General features: G+C 52.6%; 1 protein-coding gene across 3 annotated transcripts; it reads right to left on the reverse strand.

Annotated features, from left to right (window-relative positions):
- Positions 1–56: 56 nt before the first annotated feature.
- RAB5C (RAB5C, member RAS oncogene family) lies at positions 57–22368 on the reverse strand. Of its 3 annotated transcripts, XM_089901274.1 has the most exons (8): positions 22242–22355; positions 17877–17986; positions 17195–17337; positions 4377–4629; positions 2772–2923; positions 2443–2565; positions 1488–1581; positions 57–975 (listed from the first exon to the last, which is right to left on the reverse strand). In XM_089901274.1, exons 4-8 carry the CDS (start codon positions 4540–4542, stop codon positions 860–862), a joined length of 651 nt encoding a protein of 216 aa, XP_089757400.1. In that variant the 5' UTR covers positions 4543–4629; positions 17195–17337; positions 17877–17986; positions 22242–22355; the 3' UTR covers positions 57–859. The 3 variants fall into 3 exon arrangements, with proteins under 3 accessions (XP_089757400.1, XP_022413502.1, XP_022413504.1); XM_022557794.3 differs by lacking the exon at positions 17877–17986 and having other exon boundaries at positions 22242–22360; XM_022557796.3 differs by lacking the exons at positions 17195–17337; positions 17877–17986 and having other exon boundaries at positions 22242–22368.
- Between the last annotated feature and the right edge of the window lie 1028 nt (positions 22369–23396).

Consider the following 23396-nt stretch of genomic DNA (forward strand, 5'->3'; position numbering starts at 1 on the left):
AGAGGCTACGGTCTGATAAACTCTGCCAGAGAAAGACAAGGAAGACAAGCGGGAGGTCGATCGATCGGCTGACTATATTGACAAGATACTGATTGGTTACATGTTGAAGAAAACATACAATACAAAATACAGAAAAAGTTGGTTCCATCCCCTCCCACTACCCCCCCTTACCCCCCCCCAAATACTCATCATCGTGATTTGGTCAGAACAGGGCTCAGAGCCAGAGGTCAGGGTGACCGAGGACGAGGGGGAAGGGGGCTGTGGGCAACGGGTTCGTGGCTGTCACAATAATGCTGTGGTAATGCTGTGGGTTCTCTCCCAGCTGTGAGTCAGGGGGTGGGGAGGGGACGCTGCAGCCTGATGACAGCCAGCTGAGGGAAGAGCTGCCTCCCCCTTCCCTGGCCCCTAGGGCCTGCCCCGTCACCCAGAACGAAGCGCACTCCAAACACAGTTAAGGATATGGATGCTCTTGCTGAGCCCGCTGATCAGCAAGAGGGAAAGAAGGGTAACTGCTCCAACCCCCGCCTCCCCATACACCAGGGTGGGGGGAACAGGGGCACGTGGCTACTACCAGCAAAGGAAGAGTGGGAGAGCAGTAGAAAGGGCAGAAGTGGGAAGAGCAGATCATATATATTAAAAAAGTGACTTAAGACTTAAAATTGAATTAGTATTTGTACAGAAAGGTGCAGGTGGAATAACTCACTCCGGCCTATGATCAAAATGATATGGAGAAACCATGGTGGGCCCCTCCCCCTGCCCCCCAGTGGTGGCCCGAGTCGGTAAGTGCGATTGGTTAGAGTGGATTCCAGTCGGGTCGTTGAGGCGGAGGAGGTGGGGGCAGTGGGCAGGTAAGGGGGGCTCAGTTGCTGCAGCACTGGCTCCGGCTGGCAGGGTTGTTCTCCTGGAGGTCCACTCCTCGGTTCCGGCCCGGAGCACAAGCTGTATTCTGGGGCTCGTTCTTGGGAAGCTTCTTAGCTGTTTGGGAGAAGAGGGGGAAGATGGGTGTTTGTGGGGGAACCCTAGTACTCTCCCAAGTCCACTTGGGTACCACCCAATCAGTGATAACCAACATCCTGATGGATGTGTGTTCTATGTGCCAAGTATATTTTGGGTCTTTCAGGAAACTGAGGCAAAGAGGGGTTAAATAACTTGCCCAGGACCACAGAGTTAGTAAGTGGTAGAGCGAGGATTCAAACCCACACAGGATGACTCTAGAGCCAAATGAGCCCCAAAATCCTAAGTGGGTAGGGGGCTGGTGATGTACAGCTTTAGGTGGGTGGTACGCTGCAGGGTCAGGAAGTGAAGTGGTGAGACTTTGCCCAGGCTTTAGAAACCTCTGGAGTGAGAGTCAGATGAAAAAGAAAACAATTTTATCAAAGTATCAAAAATGGTAAAAGATCTGTTGGTGAAGGGACCCCACAGACCTACTACAGAACAGCAGGCAAGTAACACGCCCTGGTTGGGGGAGGGGAGCCGAGGCAACTTACCTATTGCCATGAAAATTTCATTCACGTTCATCGCAGTCTTTGCTGACGTCTCCATAAACAGCAAGCTGTTGTCCTCTGCGTAGGCTTGTGCTTCCTGATTTGGACGGAGGTGAGAGAGTGGGTGGGAGGGAGACACTGACAGCTGGCAGGGGCTGAGGCCCAGGGTAAAAATCTTCCCTGATCACAGTGTCTTCCACACAACAGAGACAACACAGGGGTGTTCAGGCCTAAGGCTCCCCTGCTCTGAGCTCCCCCACTTCACATACAGCACCTCTCAGCTCACACACGTCGGCAGGAGTTTGACTCGGGTCTCCATAGGCCCATTCTGCCTTCTTGCTCTTCAAAATCACTAGGCTAGGAAATATTTCTAGAAAGCTATCCTACAAATACACTTGCACATTTGGACAAAAGTATGTGCATGTCGACTACGGCACTGTTTCCAGTCTTTTGCAATTACACACGGCCTAGAAGTCCATCGGGTGGGGAGTGGTAAAAAAGTTAAGTATATAGTATGTAAAGAAAGGGATTCATACGCTTGTGCATGTTTCCAGAAAGACAAGAAACTGCGAGGAACTTGGGGGAAGGGAGATTGAGTTTCTAGGGTCAGAGACCCAAATTTCATCCTGTATACCTTCTTGTACTGTTTAAAATCTCCTATGTGCACATATTACCTGAAAAAGTCTGTCTTTTTCACCGTTTGGTTAAAAAGCCAGTTCATAGAAAAAATTAGCCGAAGCTTCTGCTATCCATATGCACACACACCCCACCACCACCACTGACAGAGAAGGCGGAGTGGTGGACGGCATCCCCTTTAGGCCCATGCTCGAGCCGTGAGGGGACAGCAAACAGAAGCTCCCCTGCTGCCGCCCAACGCAGCCCTTCACAAAGCCCGAGCAGCCTGGGGAGGCCGAGTGGAGCTGGCTCGTCCTCCCCCGGGGCCTGGTCCGTCCCCCACCTGGAACTCCACGGCTCTCTTGCTGGCCAGGTCAGCCTTGTTGCCCGCGAGCGCGATGACGATGTTGGGGCTGGCCTGCCTCTGCAACTCCTTCACCCAGTTCTTGGCCCGTGCAAACGTATCCTGGGGAGACAGGGCCAGAGCGTCAACAGGACGGAGCAGGCATTCTGCCCAGGGCTGTTCACTGGAGAAGCTGGCGCTGGCAGAGCCGAGGTGTCTAAGATGTCATCACCCTGAAGATTCTGGCGAGACACCCCCAAACACCAGAGGAAATGTGCCCACCCCCCCATTCAGGAACAAAGGGTCGAGAAGCAAGGGAAAATCTTTACTGTGTTGGTGATGTCGTAGACCACGATGGCAGCCTGGGCCCCCCGATAGTACATGGGGGCCAGGCTGTGATACCGCTCCTGTCCAGCTGTGTCCCAGATCTCAAACTTGACTGTTGTGTCGTCCAAGCAGACGGTCTGTGTGAGGAAGGCGGCTGGAAGAGGGAGGGCAGTGTTACCAGGCGCAGAGGGGCCGAGGAGACACCCTCACGTACCTGCACTTAGAAGCCCGAAAACCCCCAACCCGGCAGCCAGAGAAGCCGAGCAAGGCAGGTGGAGCGGGCGCTTCTGTGAGTCGAGGGGGCTGGGGGTTGCACAGGCTTTACAGACCCAGCCAGGCAAGACTGGGAGGAGAAGGGAAGCCTGCTTGTACTTCAGCCATTTCAGGAGCCCTCTCTGAAGGACAGCGGCGAGGGGCAGGACAGGGAAAGTCTAGGAGAAGCCTGGTCCCAAGCACAAAAGGGTGGGCCCACGCTCCTCTTCCCCTCCCTCCCCTCAGAGAACAGTCCTAGCCCCTCCGTCTGCTCCAGCCCAGGGGCACGGCTGGCCTTCGGTGTCCTGAGGACACACTCTCACACACACTCAGCCACGCTGGGGGAGACTGAAGTACACGCCGTGCTACTGCCAGGTGGGGGCTGGGTGGCCGGCTTCCCGCTACCCCTGCCACCTCCAGGCACGCTGGCTAGCCGCCACCCTCGGCTTTGCCCTCGACTTTATTCCTGATTGGCTCGACCTTCAGGGAACACAGTGACCCCATCTCCGGCCTGAGAAGGCAGGGGAACACATGGCACTTGTGCACGTGCTTCAAAGGAGTCTCGCAGCTGGGGCTGGCAGGTGGGAGTCTCAGCAGAGGATCCCGACGGCTCTGTGCAGGAAGCCCGCTCTCCTGGTCGGCCCTCCCCCCTCCTCCCTGAGGGGCCTGGGGCACCGCCTCACTTCCCCTCTCCAGCTCCTGACTCGAGTGCTGAGGAGGCAGCAGAAGACTGCTGACACGGCCTACTTTGTTTCCAGCTGCCTGGAAACCTCCTGCCGACCAAGAGGGTAGAAAAAGGATGACTCAAGCCCAAGGTCGGCCCCAGCCCCTCGGGGTGTGTACTGGCCACTGAGGCAGGAGGCTGGGTCCAGACCCTCACGTGCTAAATGCTGACCACTGGGAAATCAATGACGGGCTCTGAGCTCAAGAAGGGGTAAAGCTCAGCTTCAGAAACACCAGCCCACTTACGAGGCCATTTCCCCATTCTGGAACGTGGGGGAGGCCGGGGTAGATGCACTGCCTGGTAGCGGTAAGAAGAACCCTCAGAGAGGCAGACGCAGCCTCTCCCTCCCCAGGCCAGTGGAAGGGTGTACCCGGGGCCACACAAAGAAATGAAGAGACGGAACCAGGAGAGGAAGGCAGTTTTCGAATCTCAGCTAATTCCTACTAGATGCTTGTTGGGACTCTGACATGGAGACCAGCTGCTGGGTTTGATTCCAGGGCCCAGATGAGGCAAGGTGCTGCTGCCCCAGGCATGCTTAGCCTCTGGGCAGTCAGCTTCCCTTCTCCTCCACGACACCAAGGCATTTCTTCCACTTCCCTGAGGCCACCCCCTCTCCCTCGGGCCCACTCACCTCCAATTGTGCTCTCCTGGTACTCGTGGAATTGACCCTTGACAAAGCGGAGGACGAGGCTGGATTTGCCCACTGCGGACTCCCCCAGCAGGACCAGCTTAAACTGACAGATCTTGTTCCCAGCAGCTGGTCCGTTGGGTCGTGCTGCACCTCCCCGACCCGCCATGGCCCGTCCCGCTGCAGTGGTGCCGGTGAGCGTGGGGGCGGGGGCCAGTGCTGTGCAAAGAGGCACTTAGTGGGGAGGGGCCTCCAACTGCAAGGGAGAAATCGGAAGTGCTGGGTTAGGCCAAAGACTGCCACCCAGTGAGCCCTCCCTAAACCACAGGTCACTGCCCCGCCCTGATGACCTGGCTGACTGCCTCCCCTCTCCCTAACCCCCTGCCCGGCTTCTCCACAAGTTAGGACACGAGCCCTAACTAGGCTGTACCGCACATCTCCTGGCCCTACAGCCGTCCGACAGTAAAGGGAAAAGAGGTCCCCCAACTCTAGGCTCACAGTTCTGGGCAAACACACTGGCCTCCCATCCCCAGATATGCACATTCACATACAAATAAACACCCACAGGAGAGGAATGGGCATATGCCAGCCTGGTGACAGTTAAGTCAACAGGCAACACAGGGTACCAGAACATGGCTCAGCGGACACTAGGATCTAGCTCAACAAACAGTTGACCTGCGTGCGGTCTGGTAGCTCAGCTCACAGCCTGCCTCTGTGCAAAGCCAGAGTGGGTGGTGAGGCCAACCAGGGAACGGGGAGTCCCGGTGGAAAGCTCCTCAGACAAGGTGCTCGGCCAACCTCCTGGGCACTCAGGGACCAGGGCCTGGCCAGGTGCAAGTCGTTATCAAAAGAGCTGTTTTGTCCTGCCATCTCCGGTCTCAGTGTGAGGCTGGAATCAAAGCCTTATTTCACTCCCTCATCCTGAGCCTCTTCCCCCCAGCGCTCTCGTTTTTGATGGGCCAGAAGTCTCACACACATTAAAAAACCAAACACACACCACAGCCAGCGAGCTCTGCCGGCAGTCAGACAGCTGCCAAAGCTCCCTTTTAAATAGAGACCTCAGTTCCATTCTCCACTGGCAGAGGCAGGGCTGAGGGAGGACGAGGGGGAGGTGTGGGAGGGCGGAGACAAACACGGGTACCAAGACCAAGACCTGCACACCCGGCAGCTGGTGTTCCTGCACTGACATCTTTTTTTTTTTTTTTTGCGGTACGCGGGCCTCTCCCGTTGCGGAGCACAGGCTCCGGACGCGCAGGCTCAGCGGCCATGGCTCACGGGCCCAGCCGCTCCGCGGCACGTGGGATCTTCCCGGACCGGGGCACGAACCCGCGTCCCCCGCATCGGCAGGCGGACTCTCAACCACAGCGTTACCAGGGAAGCCCCTGCACTGACATCTTAGTCACTCAGTCAGTGGTACCCTCGGAGGCACCAACTTTTTTCTTTTTTTAAGTTTTGGAACTGCAAAGAAGGATGAGAAGGCTATCTCCAGAAGCCTCTAGAAGACTTACACTAAAAGGTATCAGAACGTACACAGAATGTTTGACAAACGAGCACTGTGAGTAGGTACTGTGTCCAAAGCACGCTGTGCGGCATTTGAACCTAAGCTGAGAAGAAAAGGTTTGGATGAGAATGCCCTGTGCAGAATAGAGTCTATGCAGGAAGGGTCTTCGGAGCAAGACAGCCCTGACCTGCCCCTGAACGCAGGGAGCGCGTTCCCTGACAGTCAAAGGACGGGGTGTGAATGAAGAGGGGAACGTTTGTGGGAAGCAATGGTCTGTGCTCATGCGAGAAGCAGGCACAGAGGGCTTGCTTTGTGCAACCTCAAATCGTTTCTCCACGTCCAAGTTCTCCCAGCAACTCATTTAAAAAGTGAGCTTCAGGAAGAGTGATTCACTAACCGGGAACAACAGTTTCCTTTCTGGACGGCACTAAAGGAAAAGAGGTTTGCAGCGGGGGCCACCTATTCCCCAAGAGTACAAGGAAGGAAGCATGGGGGGGGGGAATCTCAATTAGTGACAAGAAATGCCAGTTTTGAAATATTTTAGTTTAAGATGCTTTCTCTTTTCACCCCAGTCAGTGACGTTGGCAAGATTCTACACTATGGCCCTTGAGGTGAGGGCCGTGCTTTTGGCTTCTTTGCTGCCTTCCTCTCTATGTTCTGGACAAACAGGGAATTCAAAGAGCGCTCACCAAATGAAATGATTTTCAGAGACAGCTAACATTTACTGAACGCCTACACGACCATTATCTCCTTTAAGCTTTAAAACCACCTCCCATTTTTCAGATAAACAGCCTGCGCTCAGGTGTTAAACGCCCTGCTCAAGGCCACCCAGCACATGGTGACGGTGCCTGGACGCCAGCCATCCTCCCGGCTGTAGGAAGAATGGTGGAGGCAACGCCCACCCTCTGTGTTTGGTTTCGGGCTGCTGGGTGAATGAGAGACTCTTTCAGTGGCAGCAGCTTTGCTGGCCCAGCAAGGGCTGGCTCTGGCTGACAGTCACAGTGATCTTGTAGTCCCTGTGTATTCCTGCCACCAGTGGGAGGAGTCGCCCAAGGCCAGGCCAGGCAACAGCAATGATGGGAAACCACGATGGAATTACAGGTTGGTTATTGCCACGAATCCACGTGACACATAATCTTGGCCAGGCAACAGAGTGTGGCTGGGGCACTGGAGGAGGAGGTATGAATGAGTGGGGTGAGGGGAACAGAGGGGAAGACTGATTCCAAGAAAACCAAAGCAGCGGGGGCTGAGTGCCACTGGGGTAGGAGGTAACCAGCATCTACAAGTCAAGAAAGACAGGGGTAACATCTAAGTCTCGTCCCTATCAAACCAGTGGGTTTCCAAACCTGCCCAGACAGAATCTGATTTTTTAAACAAGCCAGAAGAGACAAATAACTTTCATGCAGTGGTTCTCAGTCCTCAACCGTGTCTGCACAACAAAATCACCTGTGCAGCCAGCCCCTGGAGATCCGATGAAGGTTTGGAGAAGGGCCTGTGTCTGCATTTCTTAAGCGCTGTTGGGTGCTCCGCCTGGCGCAAATGGCCTGGTGACATGTTCTGCCTAGATGCTGGTCCTGCCCTCCACAGATACCTGAGCAGGCACACACAGCATTTTTTTATGGCCTGTTGCCTCGTGGTTTACCTGGACCCACTTAGTGATCACATGAGCAGAGGTCTTGAACCTTCCCAGACAATAAAGCACAGAGGAAGCTGATTGTGCCATGAAGGGCACATGGAGACATGGAGGTGCCTCAGACAGGCAAAGGCCACACTCTGAGCCCCAGGAAGCCCTATGCCCTCCCCTCCCAAGACTGGGAAATCAGAGACGGAGCACCTGGCAGGTGGTAAGGTGAATTCACTGAGCTTGCCTGCTGTCTGGGGGAGGCAAGCCCACTGTGGGAATCTTTCCTCCTGAACCAGCAGCTAGAATTACCCACAGGCACAGTCAAATGATGGAATTATAACCCAAAATGGCACAGTAAAAGTCTTCTGGTTTTTTAGTAATTTTTTTTTTTTTTTTTTTTGGCCATACCACGTGGGTTGTAGGGATCTTTGTTCCCCGACCAGGGATCGAACCTGTGCCCCCTGCATTGGGAGCACGGAGCCTTAACCACTGGACCGCCAGGGAAGTCCCCAGTAAAAGCCTTCTTTCAGACCAAAATCCAATTCCCTTTAAGAGCTAAAGCTGTGGTCAAAGTTCCTTATAAGATACAGAATAGGCCAAAAAAATATATATATTTTTAAAAACCAGTTTCTCCAGCACCAGGAAAAACACACAAGTGGGATGAATTTCCTCCTGGATATTTTCATGAAGCTGCTGAAATGGGTAGAGCAGCACCTCGAGGGCCCCTCCTTGCCGTAACCCCCTCCGCCACGCTCCAAATCAGAAACCTGGTTTCTTCAGAGGCCACGAGAACAAGCACCACTCCCAACCTCACGTCTTCACGGGAAACGGGAGAGAATTCGAGGACGGGGGCATCCTACACCTTTCCCCATGGGGCACATGAAAGGGCAGAAGGGATCGGAGCTCCTAAACACTCTGGCCCGTGAACAGGCATAATGGGCACACACCCAGCCCATCCTGGGGCCAAGCGGGGAGAGAAAGAGGAAAGAAGAGCGGGACGCTGCTCTTCCTTGCTCTGGACACTGTAGGTCAGTGGGTCTCAAAACTTTTCTTCATCAGAATCACCCGGGGCGTTTAGAAAATAAGCCTGACCAACTGAATCTAGAATCTCTAGAGGTGCAGTCCAGAAATCAACATTTTTAAAACAAGTTCCCCAGGAATTCCCTGGTGGTCCAGTGGTTAGGACTGGGTGCTTTCACTGCTGGGGGCCCGGGTCCAATCCCTGGTCAGGGAACTAAGATCCCACAAGCCATGCGGCGTGGCCAAAAAAATAAAATAATAAAACAAAATAATCCCCAAGTGATTCTAGGAGGCTGATTTAAGCCCAAGAGCTGCAGCTGACACAGGAAGGAGGGAGGAATGTGAGAAAGGCGCCCCCCAGATGGGTACCGTGGACAATACAGGTGGATCAGGCTGGCGGTGGAGACTGGTTCCTGGCTTTATTCAACACCTGAAGCCTTCTCCAAGATGCGAGATCCTGCTGGAATGTTGCCCCTCCCCCCAGCCTCCACTCGAAATGTTCACCTTTCTCTTCTCTAATCCATGAAGTCACCCACTTCATACTCTTTGTCCTTCTGGTAAAGAGTGAGCAATTCCAGCTGGTGGGTGTCTCTCTCCTGCTTCCTGTTTGCTTCGGAGACTTCCTCTAGCTGAGAGTCCCGGCACAGCTCGGATAGTGAGCAGATTAAGGAAACCAACCAGATTTTGTTTTGGCCAGAGGCTGGTCTGCTCTAGACTTGCTCACTCAAGGTTAGCCTGGGGCCCCCTGGGACCAGGACAGGGAGAGGAGTGGGGAGGGCGTGGTGCAGAGAACCCAGCTAGCCCGCCCAGGGCCCCTGGAGGCGGTTCTGGCCGGTGACTCTTCAGCTACACTTTACTCTGGATAAAAGCATTCCTGAATATTTAACACCTTGAGAGTTGGGCAAGAGGACATCAGAAGCAACCTGTCACCTTAAAGAGAATAAATGAAAAAATCAGGGGACACGGGAGAGGTAATTAGGTTCAAAAGCTAAGGTAGAAGACATTAAAACGCTCAGAACAGCAGGGGAGATGATTTACCCGTAGACTCAAGAACACAGCTCATCCTCAAAGGGAAAACCACCACTACTGGCACCCAGGACCACAGGGCAGACTCACAGCAGGACTACGCAGGCCTCGAGCTGGTTGCAGAGACAGAGGAAAGAAGAATCTGACGCAACACAAGCCAAGAGCCCCATGAGGTCCCCACGCTCCTTCCTAGCACAACTAGCAGTCAGGACGTGGGAGGCTGAACTGGGTTTGGTTAAAGCCTGGCTCCACCATTTATTAGTTGAGTGACCTTGGCCAAGGCAGATGAGTGACGGCTGTCAGCTTCAGTCCCTTATCTATAAAATGGTATTACTTAATGCCAGTCACACAGAGTTGTTAAATGAAACAACACATGGTGTGCATGGTACAGTACCCTCCTGAAGGTGAGGTTCTAACGAACGGCAGGGTTGTTATACTACTAAGAGCCTAACTAAGTAGCTTTGACTCACTGGTTGTCAAAGCTCAAAACTCCTCTTCATAATTACCAGAGAAGGAGATGGAGGTGAGGCAAGGTGACCTGCCCAGGGTCACAGCCAGGTGGTGGCAGAGCCCGAGCCCAGGACTCATAACTCCAGAAAGGCTCCAACCCAAGAATATTAATAACGTCATCACATCCACTAAGAATAATGGGGCCACCACCTTCTGTCTATGCTTTAATAAAATATGGCTTTTAACTATGGGAAAAGGAGTTTGTATCAAATTTAAAAAACACGCTGCTGGATGGAAAAGTTCTATATCTTGATTTGGGAAGTAAATACATGGACGTCTACAAATGTAAAAATGCACTTAAGATTTGTAAGCTTCGGGACTTCCCTGGTGGCACAGTGGTTAAGAATCCACCTGCCAATGCAGGGGACACGGGTTCGAGCCCTGGTCTGGGAAGATCCCACATGCCGCGGGCAACTAAGCCCGTGAGCCACAACTACAGAGGCTGCACTCTAGAGCCTGCGAGCCACAACTACTGAAGCCCGTGCACGCCTAGAGTCCGTGCTATACAACAAGAGAAGCCACTGCAGTGAGAAGCCCGCACACCGCAAGGAAGAGTAGCCCCTGCTCACCACAACTAGAGAAAGCCTGCACGCAGCAACAAAGACCCAACGCAGCCAAAAATAAATAAATACATTTATTAAAAAAAAAAAAGATTTGTAAGCTTCACTGTATGTAAGTTACATGTCAATAAAAACGTTAAAAATGCTGCTGGTATAGAATTTTGCATACAGCAATGGAAAATTAAAGCTTAGAAATATGATACCAATCTAGCTCCCCTGTACATAAAATATTTTCTGTCTTAGTATAAAAAAATTCAGAGTAAAGACTATGAAAAAGGGGTTTCCCTGGTGGCGCAGTGGTCAAGAATCCACCTGCCAACGCAGGAGACACGGGTTCGAGCCCTGGTCCAGGAAGATCCCACATGCCGCGGAGCGACTAAGCCAGTGCGCCACAACTACTTAAGCCTGCGCTCTAGAGCCTGCGAGCCACAACTACTGAGCCCGTGTGCCGCAACTACTGAAGCCCTCGCGCCTGGAGCCCGTGCTCTGCAACAAGAGAAGCCACTGCAATGAGAAGCCCGTGCACCGCAACAAAGAGTAGCCCCCGCTCGCCGCAACTAGAGAAAGCCCACGCGCAGCAACGAAGACCCCAAGCAGTCATAAATAAATTAAAAAAAAAAAAAAAAGACTATGAAAAAGATGCTGTCTGAATTAGAAGAGGGCCAAAAGAGAACAAAGATACCCAAACAAATAAGGGGCAAGACAGCAGGATTCACCATAAACAAATGTGCCTGCTGCATACATATTAAGAATATATTTATTGTTTGTACTTAACTGTGAGCTAAAGAATTTTAAAGTTGTTTAAAGCTTCACAATAGTAAAAAGAGAAGCTGACGCTTGTCTTTTCAGCAGGGAGAAAGAGGTTATGATGGTGTGATGCTCTGCACTCCCCAACCAGTCCAGAGCATATCTGCAGAGGGAAAAGGGGTTTAGGGGTGGAATCAAAGAGAGGGGTGTCTTCCCTGTGTGACCAGGGCTATGGAATTGCCACACAGAGAGCCTGTCTCTCACCTGGAGCGTGTCACAGAAGAAGCTGGGCCCTGGAAGCCAGAAGCTTAACGGTGCAGGTTGAGATTCGGGGAGATGCTGACAGGGTGTGTCAGGCCAGGGCTGTAGCCTCTTCCCACCAGTAAGTAGGGGGCTTAGGGGAGATGGCAGCAGGAGAGGAAGGGTATGCATGCTGCCTTTACAGAGCCACAGCAAGACAACTCCCTTTCCAGGGGGAAGGGAGGGAAATCATCCCAGAGGGGGACTGAGAGTGAGAGGGGGCCCCCTACCGCTGGGGCACGCCCTGAAATCTGCCCCAGCCCGCCCAACTCCCTTAACTGGGAGCAGTTTCACTTCACTCCCCTTTCAACAGTAAGACTACTGGGGCTGAGTGCCTAGACTCCTGCACCACAGTGACGCCTGTGAGCATGGAGTCCATGAACTCCACCAACACCTGCAAAAGGGGCCAGTGTGCAGGGGCACCAAGAGGCTTAAACCCTGGATACGCATGACCGAGTGGTCCTTGCCCGGTGTCCGGGCTGAACCTGGAACTGTGCCAGGAGCAGCCAGCCAGAGCACAGCTGCCCCTGCAGCCCTCTCCCTTGTCGGGAAGACCGGCTGTGTCGCTCAGCATAGATGCCAGGCCGAGTTGGGTGGAAGCCACTCTTGAGGACAGACCCCCAGCCTCCCATGGCCCTGCCCCAGCAAGAGCACCAAGAAATCCTTCTCCGATCTCCAAGCTGCTTTCTCAGCTCTCAACCACAGACAGGCTCCCTGGAGAGGAGGAGAAGCAGAGTCAGCACTAACTTTCAGGCCCAGGATGAAAACCTCCAGTCCCTCTCTTCCTGTGCCCATGGGGAGGAAGGCTGCTGGTGGGGGCAGGGGCTTATCTACAGGGATCTGCTGACACAGCCTGGCTGTTGTGGCTGCCCATACCATCTGTGGAAGGGCCCCGGGATTCAGGGGCAGCTCTAGGGTTCTCATTCACCATCCCTGCTGGCCACAGAGGAGCCAGGCGCTTGGGTGGTGGGGTCATGGGGAAAGCCAGCCAGACAGCCGTCTGCCTACAGCTGCACCAGGCAAGGCTCGTGCTGCCTACTGATTCGAAGAGGCACCGGGGGTCTCGCGGCCCCACGAGTGCTACTCCTAAGAGACTATCTCCCTAAGAGGGCCTGGCCTCCGTCTCAGCACACCCCAGCCAGCAAGGCTGTGGCAGACTCTCCAGGCCCATGCAGGGCAGCTCTCTAAGAAGCCTCAAGCGAAAGCCCAATTTGAAGTTTGGCACTTTCGGTGGCACAAACCCACACACGCATCCAGCTACAGGGTACGGGGTACGGGGTGCGTGGGGAATGGGACCAAGGCTGTGTGGTGGCTCCCCTCCCCTCCACCGCCCCAGCTCTTCACCTGCTGGTGCCAGGTAGAACACAAAGATAGCTGGACAAGGCTCAGCTTCTTCCCTGGCCACAACATATACCTGCCACGGCCCCAGGATGGAGCACAGGTCATGCGGAAGCCAGTCAGGACAGCTGTAGGAGACCAGCTGACCCACAAGCCTCACCATTACTCTGTGTTTGAGCGGTTTATGCTCATGCAGTTACTATTTCCCCAGACGGTGCTAACTGGGATCTCAACAATACAGGGCCCATTGATCCCTTTGTCTTGGGAAGGTCTCTGCAGGGGCCAGGAGTACCTGCCTGAACAGCTGCTGCCCCAGGCCCAGAAAGACTCCAAGAACCTCTGCTGAAAGTCAGGATCATCAGCAACACCTGTTGATCGAGCTACTCATGCCAACAACCGACACCTCTCACAAACCCTTCCTGTCTTTACAAAAAAACAGAAAGTCAGTTTAAGTTACCACCCTCTTTGTTTTGCCCTCAGCTCCTAAACAGAGAGCAGAGGGCAGAGGTCATGCTTCAGAGGCAAGCAGGGGAAAAGAGAGTCAGGTATCAGATCTGGCAAAACCAAATTCCTCCTGCTCAGACACCACACACGCTATGGTCAGAGGCTGCCCAACCAACGAGAAACAAGGTCAAAGTTCCTGCTGTGGGATCTGAGGGATGATGGCTGCTCTCAGGAGCCCTGGTGCCAAAGGACAATACTTTAGGCTGATTTTTTATTTCTTAAATTTTTTTCTTTGTTTTTTTTTTTTTTTGTTACAAGGGCCTCTCACTGTTGTGGCCTCTCCCGTTGCGGAGCACAGGCTCCAGACGCGCAGGCTCAGCAGCCGTGGCTCACGGGCCCATCCGCTCCGCGGCACGTGGGATCCTCCCGGACTGGGGCACGAACCCGTGTCCCCTGCATTGGCAGGCGGGACTCTCAACCACTGCGCCACCGGGGAAGGCCTCTTTCTTAAATTTTTGTCGAACAAAATGTAGAAGGGTGAAGTGAAGAAATCAGGCAATGAATGGGTCTCAACCGGTTTCGATGAATGAATCACACTTCTACTTCACAGCCCCAAATTTTCATGACTGTTGCGGGTGGCAAGAGGTTGGACAACTTGGGGGCTTGAGGGTTGGGAGTGAGAAAGTGAGAGAAGCTAAGGGCATGTTGCAGATGAAACGATCATGCTACAAAATTCGCAAAGGCAGACTATGGGTTTCCCTTTAACAGCACATAACATCAAACCTGACACACAGTGGGTGTTCATAAATGTGGTGAACCGAGCCTGCGATGTAGGTACAGCCCGGTTAGGTCTGGCAAGTGAACAGGACAGCTGAAGGCTTCAATACACATCCATCTGCCAGACAGTTTGGATCCCCTAACAGAGCCATAGCCCAGTGAAGGAGACACCTCGCCACCCCAGACAGGACCTCTTAGGTTCCTTCTACACAGAGGTGAAGAGCACGAGTGCTGGAGTCAAACTTCAGTTCAAGTCCTGGAGCCACCACTTCCTAGGGTGACTCTGTGTTGTGTCACTAAACCCATCTCCTCCCGTGTAAAATAGAGAGATTAGCATCACCCATCTCCCAGGGCTGCTGGGTAAAGGATGCACCGAAGACTCTCAGCAAAGGGCCTGCCTGGCTCAGAGCAAGCTCTCGATAAATAAATGTTCGCGGCGGGGAAGTCCCTATGAAGTGGCATCCTCGAGTAAACGTTCAAACACTATTTATTCACATATTGCTTTTGCTTCCAGTTTCCCTGAACCCCATTCCTCAGTGCCCCTCATCTGGAGAGAATGCTGAGTAGGAAAACAGCTCTAGTCTGAATATTTTTGTCCCTCTCCCAAATGCCTATGCTGAAATCCTAATCCCCACTGTGATGGTATTTGGAGGTGGAACCTTTGGGAGGTGAGGCCATAAGGGCAGAGCTCTCATGACTGGAATTAGTGCCCTTTTAACAGAGAATCCCAGAGCGCCCTTGCCCCTTTCATCATGTGAGGACACAGCAAGAAGTTGGCAATCTGCAACCCGGAAGAGGGCTTCCACCAGAACCCAACCATGCTGGCCCCCTGATCCTGGACTTCCAGCCTCCAGAACTGTGAGAAATAAATTTCCTTGTTTATAAGCCACCCAGTCTGTTGTAATTTTGTATAGCAGCCCAAACAGACTAAGACAACAACTTTCACCAGTGCCCTAGAAAAAGGAGCAGCTCACAGCTGATGTCCTATGTCCTGTCAACAACCAGAACCTTCTATTTTCTAGAGACTGGCTTCCAAAGCCACAAGAATGGAGGGTGGGGACGACCACCACTAACCAAAAAATATCAACAGTGAGTTAAAGCCCCTAACCAGGCAAATCATGAACTCTTAAAAAAAAAAAACACAAAAAAACCCTACAACACAAAACATCTTAAAGCCCAATGCCATTCCTTCCATTTCAAAGCCTCTTTCAGGAAAGGGAAGAAGGAGTTCAGTGGTGGAGAGGGGGAGGGGACAGGACTAGGACAGCTGACAAAGACACCCGAGTTCCTTTTAAAAAACAGGCTGCAAATGCTAGAGGTTTGGAAATTGGTGTCATTAATCACCACAGCCTTTGGAGCCGCTCGGAGACCAATTTGATGACTAGGAGAGCAGCCAGGGTTAGGGAGGCCACCCACACCCTCCCCCACGCCTGGGATGCTTCTGACAGAGCCACCTGAAGGGGACACACACGGAGCTATGAATAGAAGGCAAGAGGCTTGTAAACCAACTCCTGTTAAGATCCCAAGTTAGTGTTTCCAGCAGGGCTCAAGTTACACATCTTCATAAGGATGACAGTACAACAGAAGGATTTAAGCTATTCAATGATTCAGGATCACAGCTCAAAGTGACAGCCTGCCCTGAGCCTGCCGGGAGCCACAAACCCTGCATGAACCCTCCCAAAGGGGAGGTCCATTTTTGAATGGCAGCAAAAGAACGCTGGCCCAGACCACATGGACTCGCCTACCAGACCTGGAAGGTTTAGCTGGAGAACTTAGCACCTGAAATACTGAATGATTATGCACCTCACCTTCCCAACTGGATAGTAAACTCCAGAGTAAATACCAAATCCGACCATTTTTGGATCAGTGAAAAAGCATGAGGCAGGGGTGGCAGAAGTGTGGAGAAGCAACGGCCTGCCATTGGGGTCAGCTCCCAGGAGTCTCCAGGGGTGGATTCCCCAGGCGCAGCTCCACCTCACCTACCTCTGGAGGCCTTGGCGACTACAACTAACCATCAAGAGGAGAAATAAAGTAACTCCAACCACAAAACTCCACATCAACATAACTGAGAGGAAGCGTTTGCTAAAAAGGGAGTGGCCTTGGAGAGCCAGCTGATTCCAGGACCAGGGCAGGAAATACACAAGGTAAGCCTGGAGCATCTTGTAGTGCCCAAAAGTAAGGAAGTGCTAACAAAAATGAAAACGAAAAAACCCCAAGATGATGGGGGTAGGTCAAAGGGAGCTGAAAAAGCTCCCAATGACCGAAGTTGGAACAATCTGAACAATAAAATGAAGTAGTCCTGGATTATAAACCAAAGTGTAAAATAAATGCCCACGAGTTCATAGTGATATAAATAATTGAATATATAAATGGGGGAGGATAGACAGATCTTTTGTGTACAAGAACTCCAAGTAATTCACGTAGATACCCTGCCCTGGAGGAGAGGAGCCTAACTCCCCACCCCTCAAGTGTGGGCTACACAGAGGGACTGCCTTCCAAGGAGGACAGCACAAAAAGGGGGAGGGGAGACAGTAGAGAAGCCTGACAAACATCGCCTCAGGACTCCCCTGGTGGTCCGGTGGTTAAGAATCCATCTGCCAATGCCAGGGACACGGGTTCGAGCCCTGGTCCGGGAAGATCCCACATACGGCGGGGCAACTAAGCACGTGTGCCACAGCTACTGAAGCCCGTGCACCTAGAGCCCGTGCTCCGTAACAAGAGAAGCCACCGCATTGAGAAGCCCACGCACCGCAATGAAGACCCAGCGCAGTCAAAAAAAAAAAAAAAGAAAAAATCGCCTCAGCCGGGTGACCAAAGCTGACGCTGACAGTGCTAAGTCACGTTGATTGGACACACCCTTGATATGATGTGGTGAGAATGGCACTGAGGTCTTCCTCCCGCAAACCCATAGCCCCAGTGTAACCGTGAGAAAAACGTTAGACAAATCCCAATTGAGAAACACGCTATAAAGTACCTGACTCCTCAATACTCCTCAGAACTCTCAAGGTCGTCAACATCAAGGAGAGCCTAAGGAACCGTCACAGCCAAGAGGAGCCGAAGGAGACATGACTAAAGGTAAGACTAACTAAAAGGTAACGTGGTGTCCTGGATGGGATCCTGGAACGGAAAAAGGACGCTAGATAAAAACTAAGGAAATGTGAATAAAGTATAATAAAATATAATAAAGTATAAGTTGGTTAATAATAATGTATCATAACTGGTTCATTAATTGCAACAAATGTACAATATAATGTAAGATGTTAATCACAGTGGAAACCAGGTGTGGAGGTTTGGGGGAAAACTCTACCTTTGCAATTCTTCTGCTGGCACCCCCTTTGTTAGGCCCACCCTTATTCAAGAATGAGCCTTGTGCAGATATGCGAAGGAGCACCCAGGGCCCAGAGCTGAGTTCACTTCCATAGACCCTTGCCCAGCCCTGACCTGGGGTCGGTGCTGCCAAACCACACACAGCTGTGGGGGCACACTGACCAGGTACACGTATGCTGGAAGGGGGTCAGCACACCGTGGGTGGCCAAAGCCATGCTGCCTTTCCTGATGAAACTGTGCCGGACAGAGAGCTCTACCCTCTGGAAATTTAGTTTGTGACCTGTCTCCACCCCCTATATCATCTGTACTGTAGCGTTCATCCTGTTTACCTGTCCGCTCTCTTATCTATGAGCAACTCTGCGGAGGATGGACGAAGAAATGGCTCAGACTTTGGGATCGGAGGGACGTGAGCGTGAATCTCAGGTTCACCACATCTGTGCTGTGTATGTTAGAGGAAACGGGCAGGCGTTTGCTTCAAGGGGAGGTTTGAATGTCTGCCCTTTCCTTGGACAACCATAGCCTACTATGCTGGGTGTCACAGTGGGACTGGACACAGAGATAAAACAGGACACGATCGGCGCCCCCACAGGGCTCACACACTAGACAAGGAGGCAGACAAGGAGCAATGAGAGGAAAGTACAGGGAAGAGAAAAGCCCTCAGCCTCCTTCAAGGGAGGGGAGGCTTCACAGAGGAAGTGATGTTCCAACTGCGCTTTGAGAGAAAAGCTGGGAGATGCTGCTCCCAGGCAGGAGGTGGGGAAGGCCCTTCCGTGCAAAGGGAAGAGCACGCAGTTAGCCCAGAGACAGGGGGTGAGGAGGGATCCGAGCACAGACTTTCTCCCCCTGCTCTGCCACTCACTATGGAGTCCCCACCATAACCTGGGGACTGAACGCAGTACCTTCCTCCTGGGCCTGTTGCGAGGATCAAAGGAGAGTGCCTGGCACATCGGAAGCAAAACTCAAAAAGTTTAGCTTTTATTTGCATTATTGTTCCTATATACAAGAGATGGGGATGTTTACTCTGAAAACTAATCTTTTATAGAACCAAGCTATTAATGCAGAGAACTCCTTAAGAAATACTCCAATTCTCCCCTGCCAAGGCTCTTGAAAGCACTATTACCTGGGTTGGGGGACATCCTAGTTTACAAATTCTACCTGAAATGGCCCCAACAAAAGTATCCCCACTCAAGTTGGGGGAGAGAAAATGCAAACTTCCAGGAATCTGGGAATCGAACCCAAAGCAGCCTGCTGCAATCAAAATATTGTCCTCAAGTTTCCTGTTTTAGCTTAAATACATGCAAACTTTGCATTCCAATCTATAATAGATCCAGGATTGTTTTGGTATAAAAATGTTGAAAACTGAGTAAGACTGAAGTGCCTAGAAGATGCAAAGATGTGTGGCTCTGAGTACCCACTGGGTCTGAGAACCCCAGCGGGAGGCGCACAGTCATGGTCTTAGCATTGTCTTCAGTAAAATGGGAATAGAACCCACAACAGTTCTGTTTACCATCTGTGGAACAAGACAGTATGGGAACCATCCATCAAACCACCGAGCATCACAGTGAAAACTGGTAGAAACGTTGAATCAGAATCCTAGGGATGAATTATGATGTACCTTCAAAACTCCATGGACCTCGTGATTATCTATCCTGTACCAGGGAATGGACTAGCTTTACCCTTTGTTTCTAATTCAGCAAGATATTTTGTATCTCCATTTCACTGGAAGAAAGAGAGGTTCAGAGAGGTCAAGTAACAAGCCCAAGGCCACGCAACTGGTAAATGAGGGAGTCCAGATGACAACTCAGGCCTGGTTGACTCTAAGGCTCTCGTGCCTTCCACCCCACCACACTGCCTCTGTTTACCAGGCAAGGGTTAGAAGAAGAAGGGTCTAAGAAGTACTTGGTTGGTGGGGCTGAATTTAAATTTCTGACCTTACTCTGTGTTTCCATGTAAATTCTAGTGAAAGGAGCACCTGGTAGATAGCCACATTCTTCCCACTAGAAGCAGTAGGCAGCACCAGAGGAGAATCGTGGGGGCTAAGCAGAGGCCAGCTCCACCAGTTCCCTGTGCCCTTCACCCTGCCCAGAGGGACCCCTGAGTCCACTCACTTTTGCTTTCATTTTCTAGCCATCCTGACTTTCCGTTTCCCCAGAAATTAATGGCATGCAGATGTGAGCAAACTCTCAGGCCCTGAAGAGTGCTGACTTGGGACTCATAACTGCCATGGTCCCCAGAGGCAGGGGAGAAAGAAGACAGGAGGGCGGGGTAGGGCTGGGGAAGAATGCCGGAAGCAGAGGAGGAGTGCCCCTGATGAGGATGCGAAAGAATCTGCACCTGGGCCACCGCTTGCGCACCCGCATGTCCATTCCTTCCACAAACAGACCAAAGGAGGACCCGCTGTTAGGGAAGATGAGGCACATCTAATCCCAAGACCCAGCTCTACCATTTTCTAACTGTGTGATCTAAGACAAACTACTTAAATTCCTTCAGCAGCATCTCTAAAGTGGAGATACAATTCCCACAATCTCCCAGGAACACATGTGAGGAACACATGTGAAAAGAGCTTGGCAACTTTAGACTGATTTATAAAAATCAGTTGTTACCACCCTTCTATAGTATAAAGGCAGGAAAAGACCCACTGGCTGTTAAGAGGCAAGCAGGAGAGGAAGGGCATCAGAGGGGAGGGGCTTCTGTCCCACACACAGCCCTCCCTCTCTGCCAAGCAGTGTCAGATCTCTGCTTGGACTCTATAATCTGTGCATGCCAGAAGTGGCCACCTAACCAGTCAGGGCACTGGCGCCTTCCTGTCTCACTGAAAGGGAGAGCTTCTCCTTCAAAAGCTTGCTTTAGAATTAGAGCTGGGAGATCAAGTCCAGACAAAGAAGGTCCCCTCGGAAGGCTGGCCAGCCTCATCCTGGGACTCCCAAAGAGTTCCAGAAACTACAGCCCACTACTGAGGAGGTAAGTTTGGTCAGAGACCAATGGCCGGTGAGTAGGGGCACAGACTGACCAGATTAGAGAAACCAGGTTGGCCATAGAAGTCTCCAACAACCCTCCAAAGAAGTCCACAGAGAGAGAGCTTGTGGTTCTACTGCTGACTCTGACAAGAAACTTTTTTTGTTGTTCCATAAAAAATGAAAGGAGTGCATCCCAGGCCTAGCTCAAAAGTTTGCAGGAGTCAGACACTGGTGATTGTCCAGAGGAGGTCAAAAAGCTCTCAAGACGAAACAACTTTAACACTTATAAGTAGCATCCAAGGGCAGTAAAGATGGCCCAGAACACTGAAGGGATACAGAAATTCCCAAAGATTGCATGGCCTTCCCTCCCTTCCTCCACTGTAGATAGCAAGGGTCAGTCATGGCCTCAGAGTCAGGCTGCTCTCATTAAGGTGCAGTCTCTGGCCTGTACTTTGGCCACATAACAGAGAACCTCCCAGCTTGGTCTGAGACAGCAGCCATTTCACACACCTAAGTCCCAAGTAAGGGACAAGGATCAGATGTCAGTACCGGCTGTCTCTTGGAAAAGGTGGGGAGCATCAGCACTTTGTGGCATGTGTGGGAATTCCTTGGGCTACAAAAATTTGCACATTAAGGACCCAGAGGTGCCACCACAGTGGCATCAAGTTAATCCTCTGCAATCTACAACTTACTTGATCAAGCCCAGAAGGGAATGGACATAGACCCTAGGACTAAAAGTGGTGTGACCTGTTGATCAGGGAGGTGAGCATGTGTGTTTAGGGTGGGAAAGAGATAGCCCAGGACTCTTCAGTTCCAGACTCCTTATTTTTGGTCTTTTTTCTCTTCTCTAAGGACCAACAGACAGCAGTCCCAAGAGGAGCAGTCCCTCTGAGGCAGCCTGGAACCACTCACGGGCTCTGGGAGGACAGGGCTGAGACTCCAGCAAGGGGGGAGGAGGAGGGGAGAGAGATGATAATGAACGGGCAGATCCACCCTGATCTATGTGATCTGTAGCTAGGATTGAGCAAACCTCAGCTAAATTGTTCAGAGGCAGGAAGAGCCAGAGATACACTCAGAGAACGACACAACACAACCAGAGGACAGGGCTGGGGGCTCAGGGGGCAAGGCACGGAGAAGACAGCTCATTCCTAAAGAGTGACCCAGACTTTAAACTCTGCTGAGATCCTGGGTGGCTCTCTGGCTTGAGGAAAGAGAGGAAGTTAAGGAGTTGTGGGAGCCGTCTCGGCCAGGACCCCCCCACCCCACCCCGCCCCAGCCCCAGGAAATCGAGATAAAATTCCTCTAGGGCTGGAGCGACAACTGTTTTTGTGGGACGGGGCGGGGTGGGGAGACGGGCTGGGGACAAGAGAGGCGACAGACAACACTCCTGGCTACCTCTAAAAGAGAAGAGGGACAGGCTCCTTCACACCTGACAAAGATTCCTCCAATTCTGGGAGCAGAGGGAGAGGAACTTAGGGTCTCTCCCTCCCACAACCGGACCGGGACAGGCCAGAGGAGAGCCATAGGAGTTTCCCAAGGCTCACGAAGGGCAGGGAAGGGAAGGAAAGAAAAGATCTCCCCCGTTTTGGCTCGACGCCTGGGGAGCCCCTTAAGAGGGGGCTACGGGTCGGGGGAGGGGTCAGTATCCTCCTAAGCCAGGGTTGGGCGGGAGGAAGGGCCGCCCCGGAGAGGCTTCAACACGAACGAGACACTGCGTCCCAGGACAGGCACACTCACGGCGGCTCCGGGGCGGCGGCGTTACTTGGGGCCGGGGCTCGGACAGTCTCCGCTCCTCTCCCCCCAGCGGTGTCCCAGGCTCCGGCCTCCACTTCCGCCTTTCAGCCGCTCCGGATCCGGATCTCCACCTCCAACCCGCCCCTCAATACTCCCAGGCGACTGACAGGGCGGAGAGACCAATGGGAGGCACTCTTGGCCGACTCACAGGCGGTCCCGGCGTGGGGTGCGGGAGAGGCGGGAGAGCGCGCGCGAAGGACGGCGGGACTTGTAGTTCGCAGCGTTGGGAGGAGCCGGTGGCCGCCTGGGATTTAGGCTTAGGGTGGAGCCGGCGGCCGGCTAGGCGGAGCCCGGCCGGGAACTCTTTAAGGCCGGGCCTGCCGACCGCGTCATCACGGATTCCAGGCGCCCCGAGGGGAGGCGTTTGGCGGAGCGTTGCAAGAGTGCAGAAGGCTGTGTGTGCAGAATTGGGAAAGGAAAAACATGGTGTGAATGAATATGCACGTAAGGCCGCGTGGACCAGTCCTAAGCACTCGCTAACGCGGAGAAGCCCCTGTCCAAGCTTTCGGGCCAAGTCAGTTCTGGGAACCCGACTGTTGGGGACATTCTGAGATGAGAAAGATGATGGAAGCGCTATAGAAAGGGCTCTCTGGAGGCTACTGGGTGGGATCACAGGGAGAGCTCTTGCTACTGCCCAGCCGTAAACCGGGACCCTCCGCCTTTGGCTCAACCCCAACCTCCGCCCCTGCCCCTGCCTCTCTCCATCCACAACCAGAACCGGCCCTTGTCTCTGATGCCAAACACTGAGTCAGACCACTTCTGCCTTGTCGCTCCCCATACATCCATAAATGCAGATTGGAACCACTTCTGTTTGTCCCCACTTTGCCCTTCCTATGGATCAGGACTATTTCTATTTTTTCTGCTCCCCTCTGTATGGATTAAGACCACTTCTGCTTCTGCCCGCCCCCGACCCCCCAACACAGACCAGCATCTCCTCTGCTTCTGCATCCCACCCCCAGGGACACTACTCGGAACCTGTATGGAATCAAAGCTAACCCTATAGACAGCTGTGGGCCTTGTTGCTATGACGCCAGCCAACACCCATCATACTCTGGAGCCTGAGCTGGAGAATCGACCTGGCAACCTGTCTGGGACAAC

This window comes from Delphinapterus leucas, chromosome 19 (assembly GCF_059928025.1).
Source record: "Delphinapterus leucas isolate spDelLeu-1000000601 "Yukka" chromosome 19, BTC_Dleu_Yukka2, whole genome shotgun sequence".
Taxonomy (NCBI): domain Eukaryota; kingdom Metazoa; phylum Chordata; class Mammalia; order Artiodactyla; family Monodontidae; genus Delphinapterus; species Delphinapterus leucas.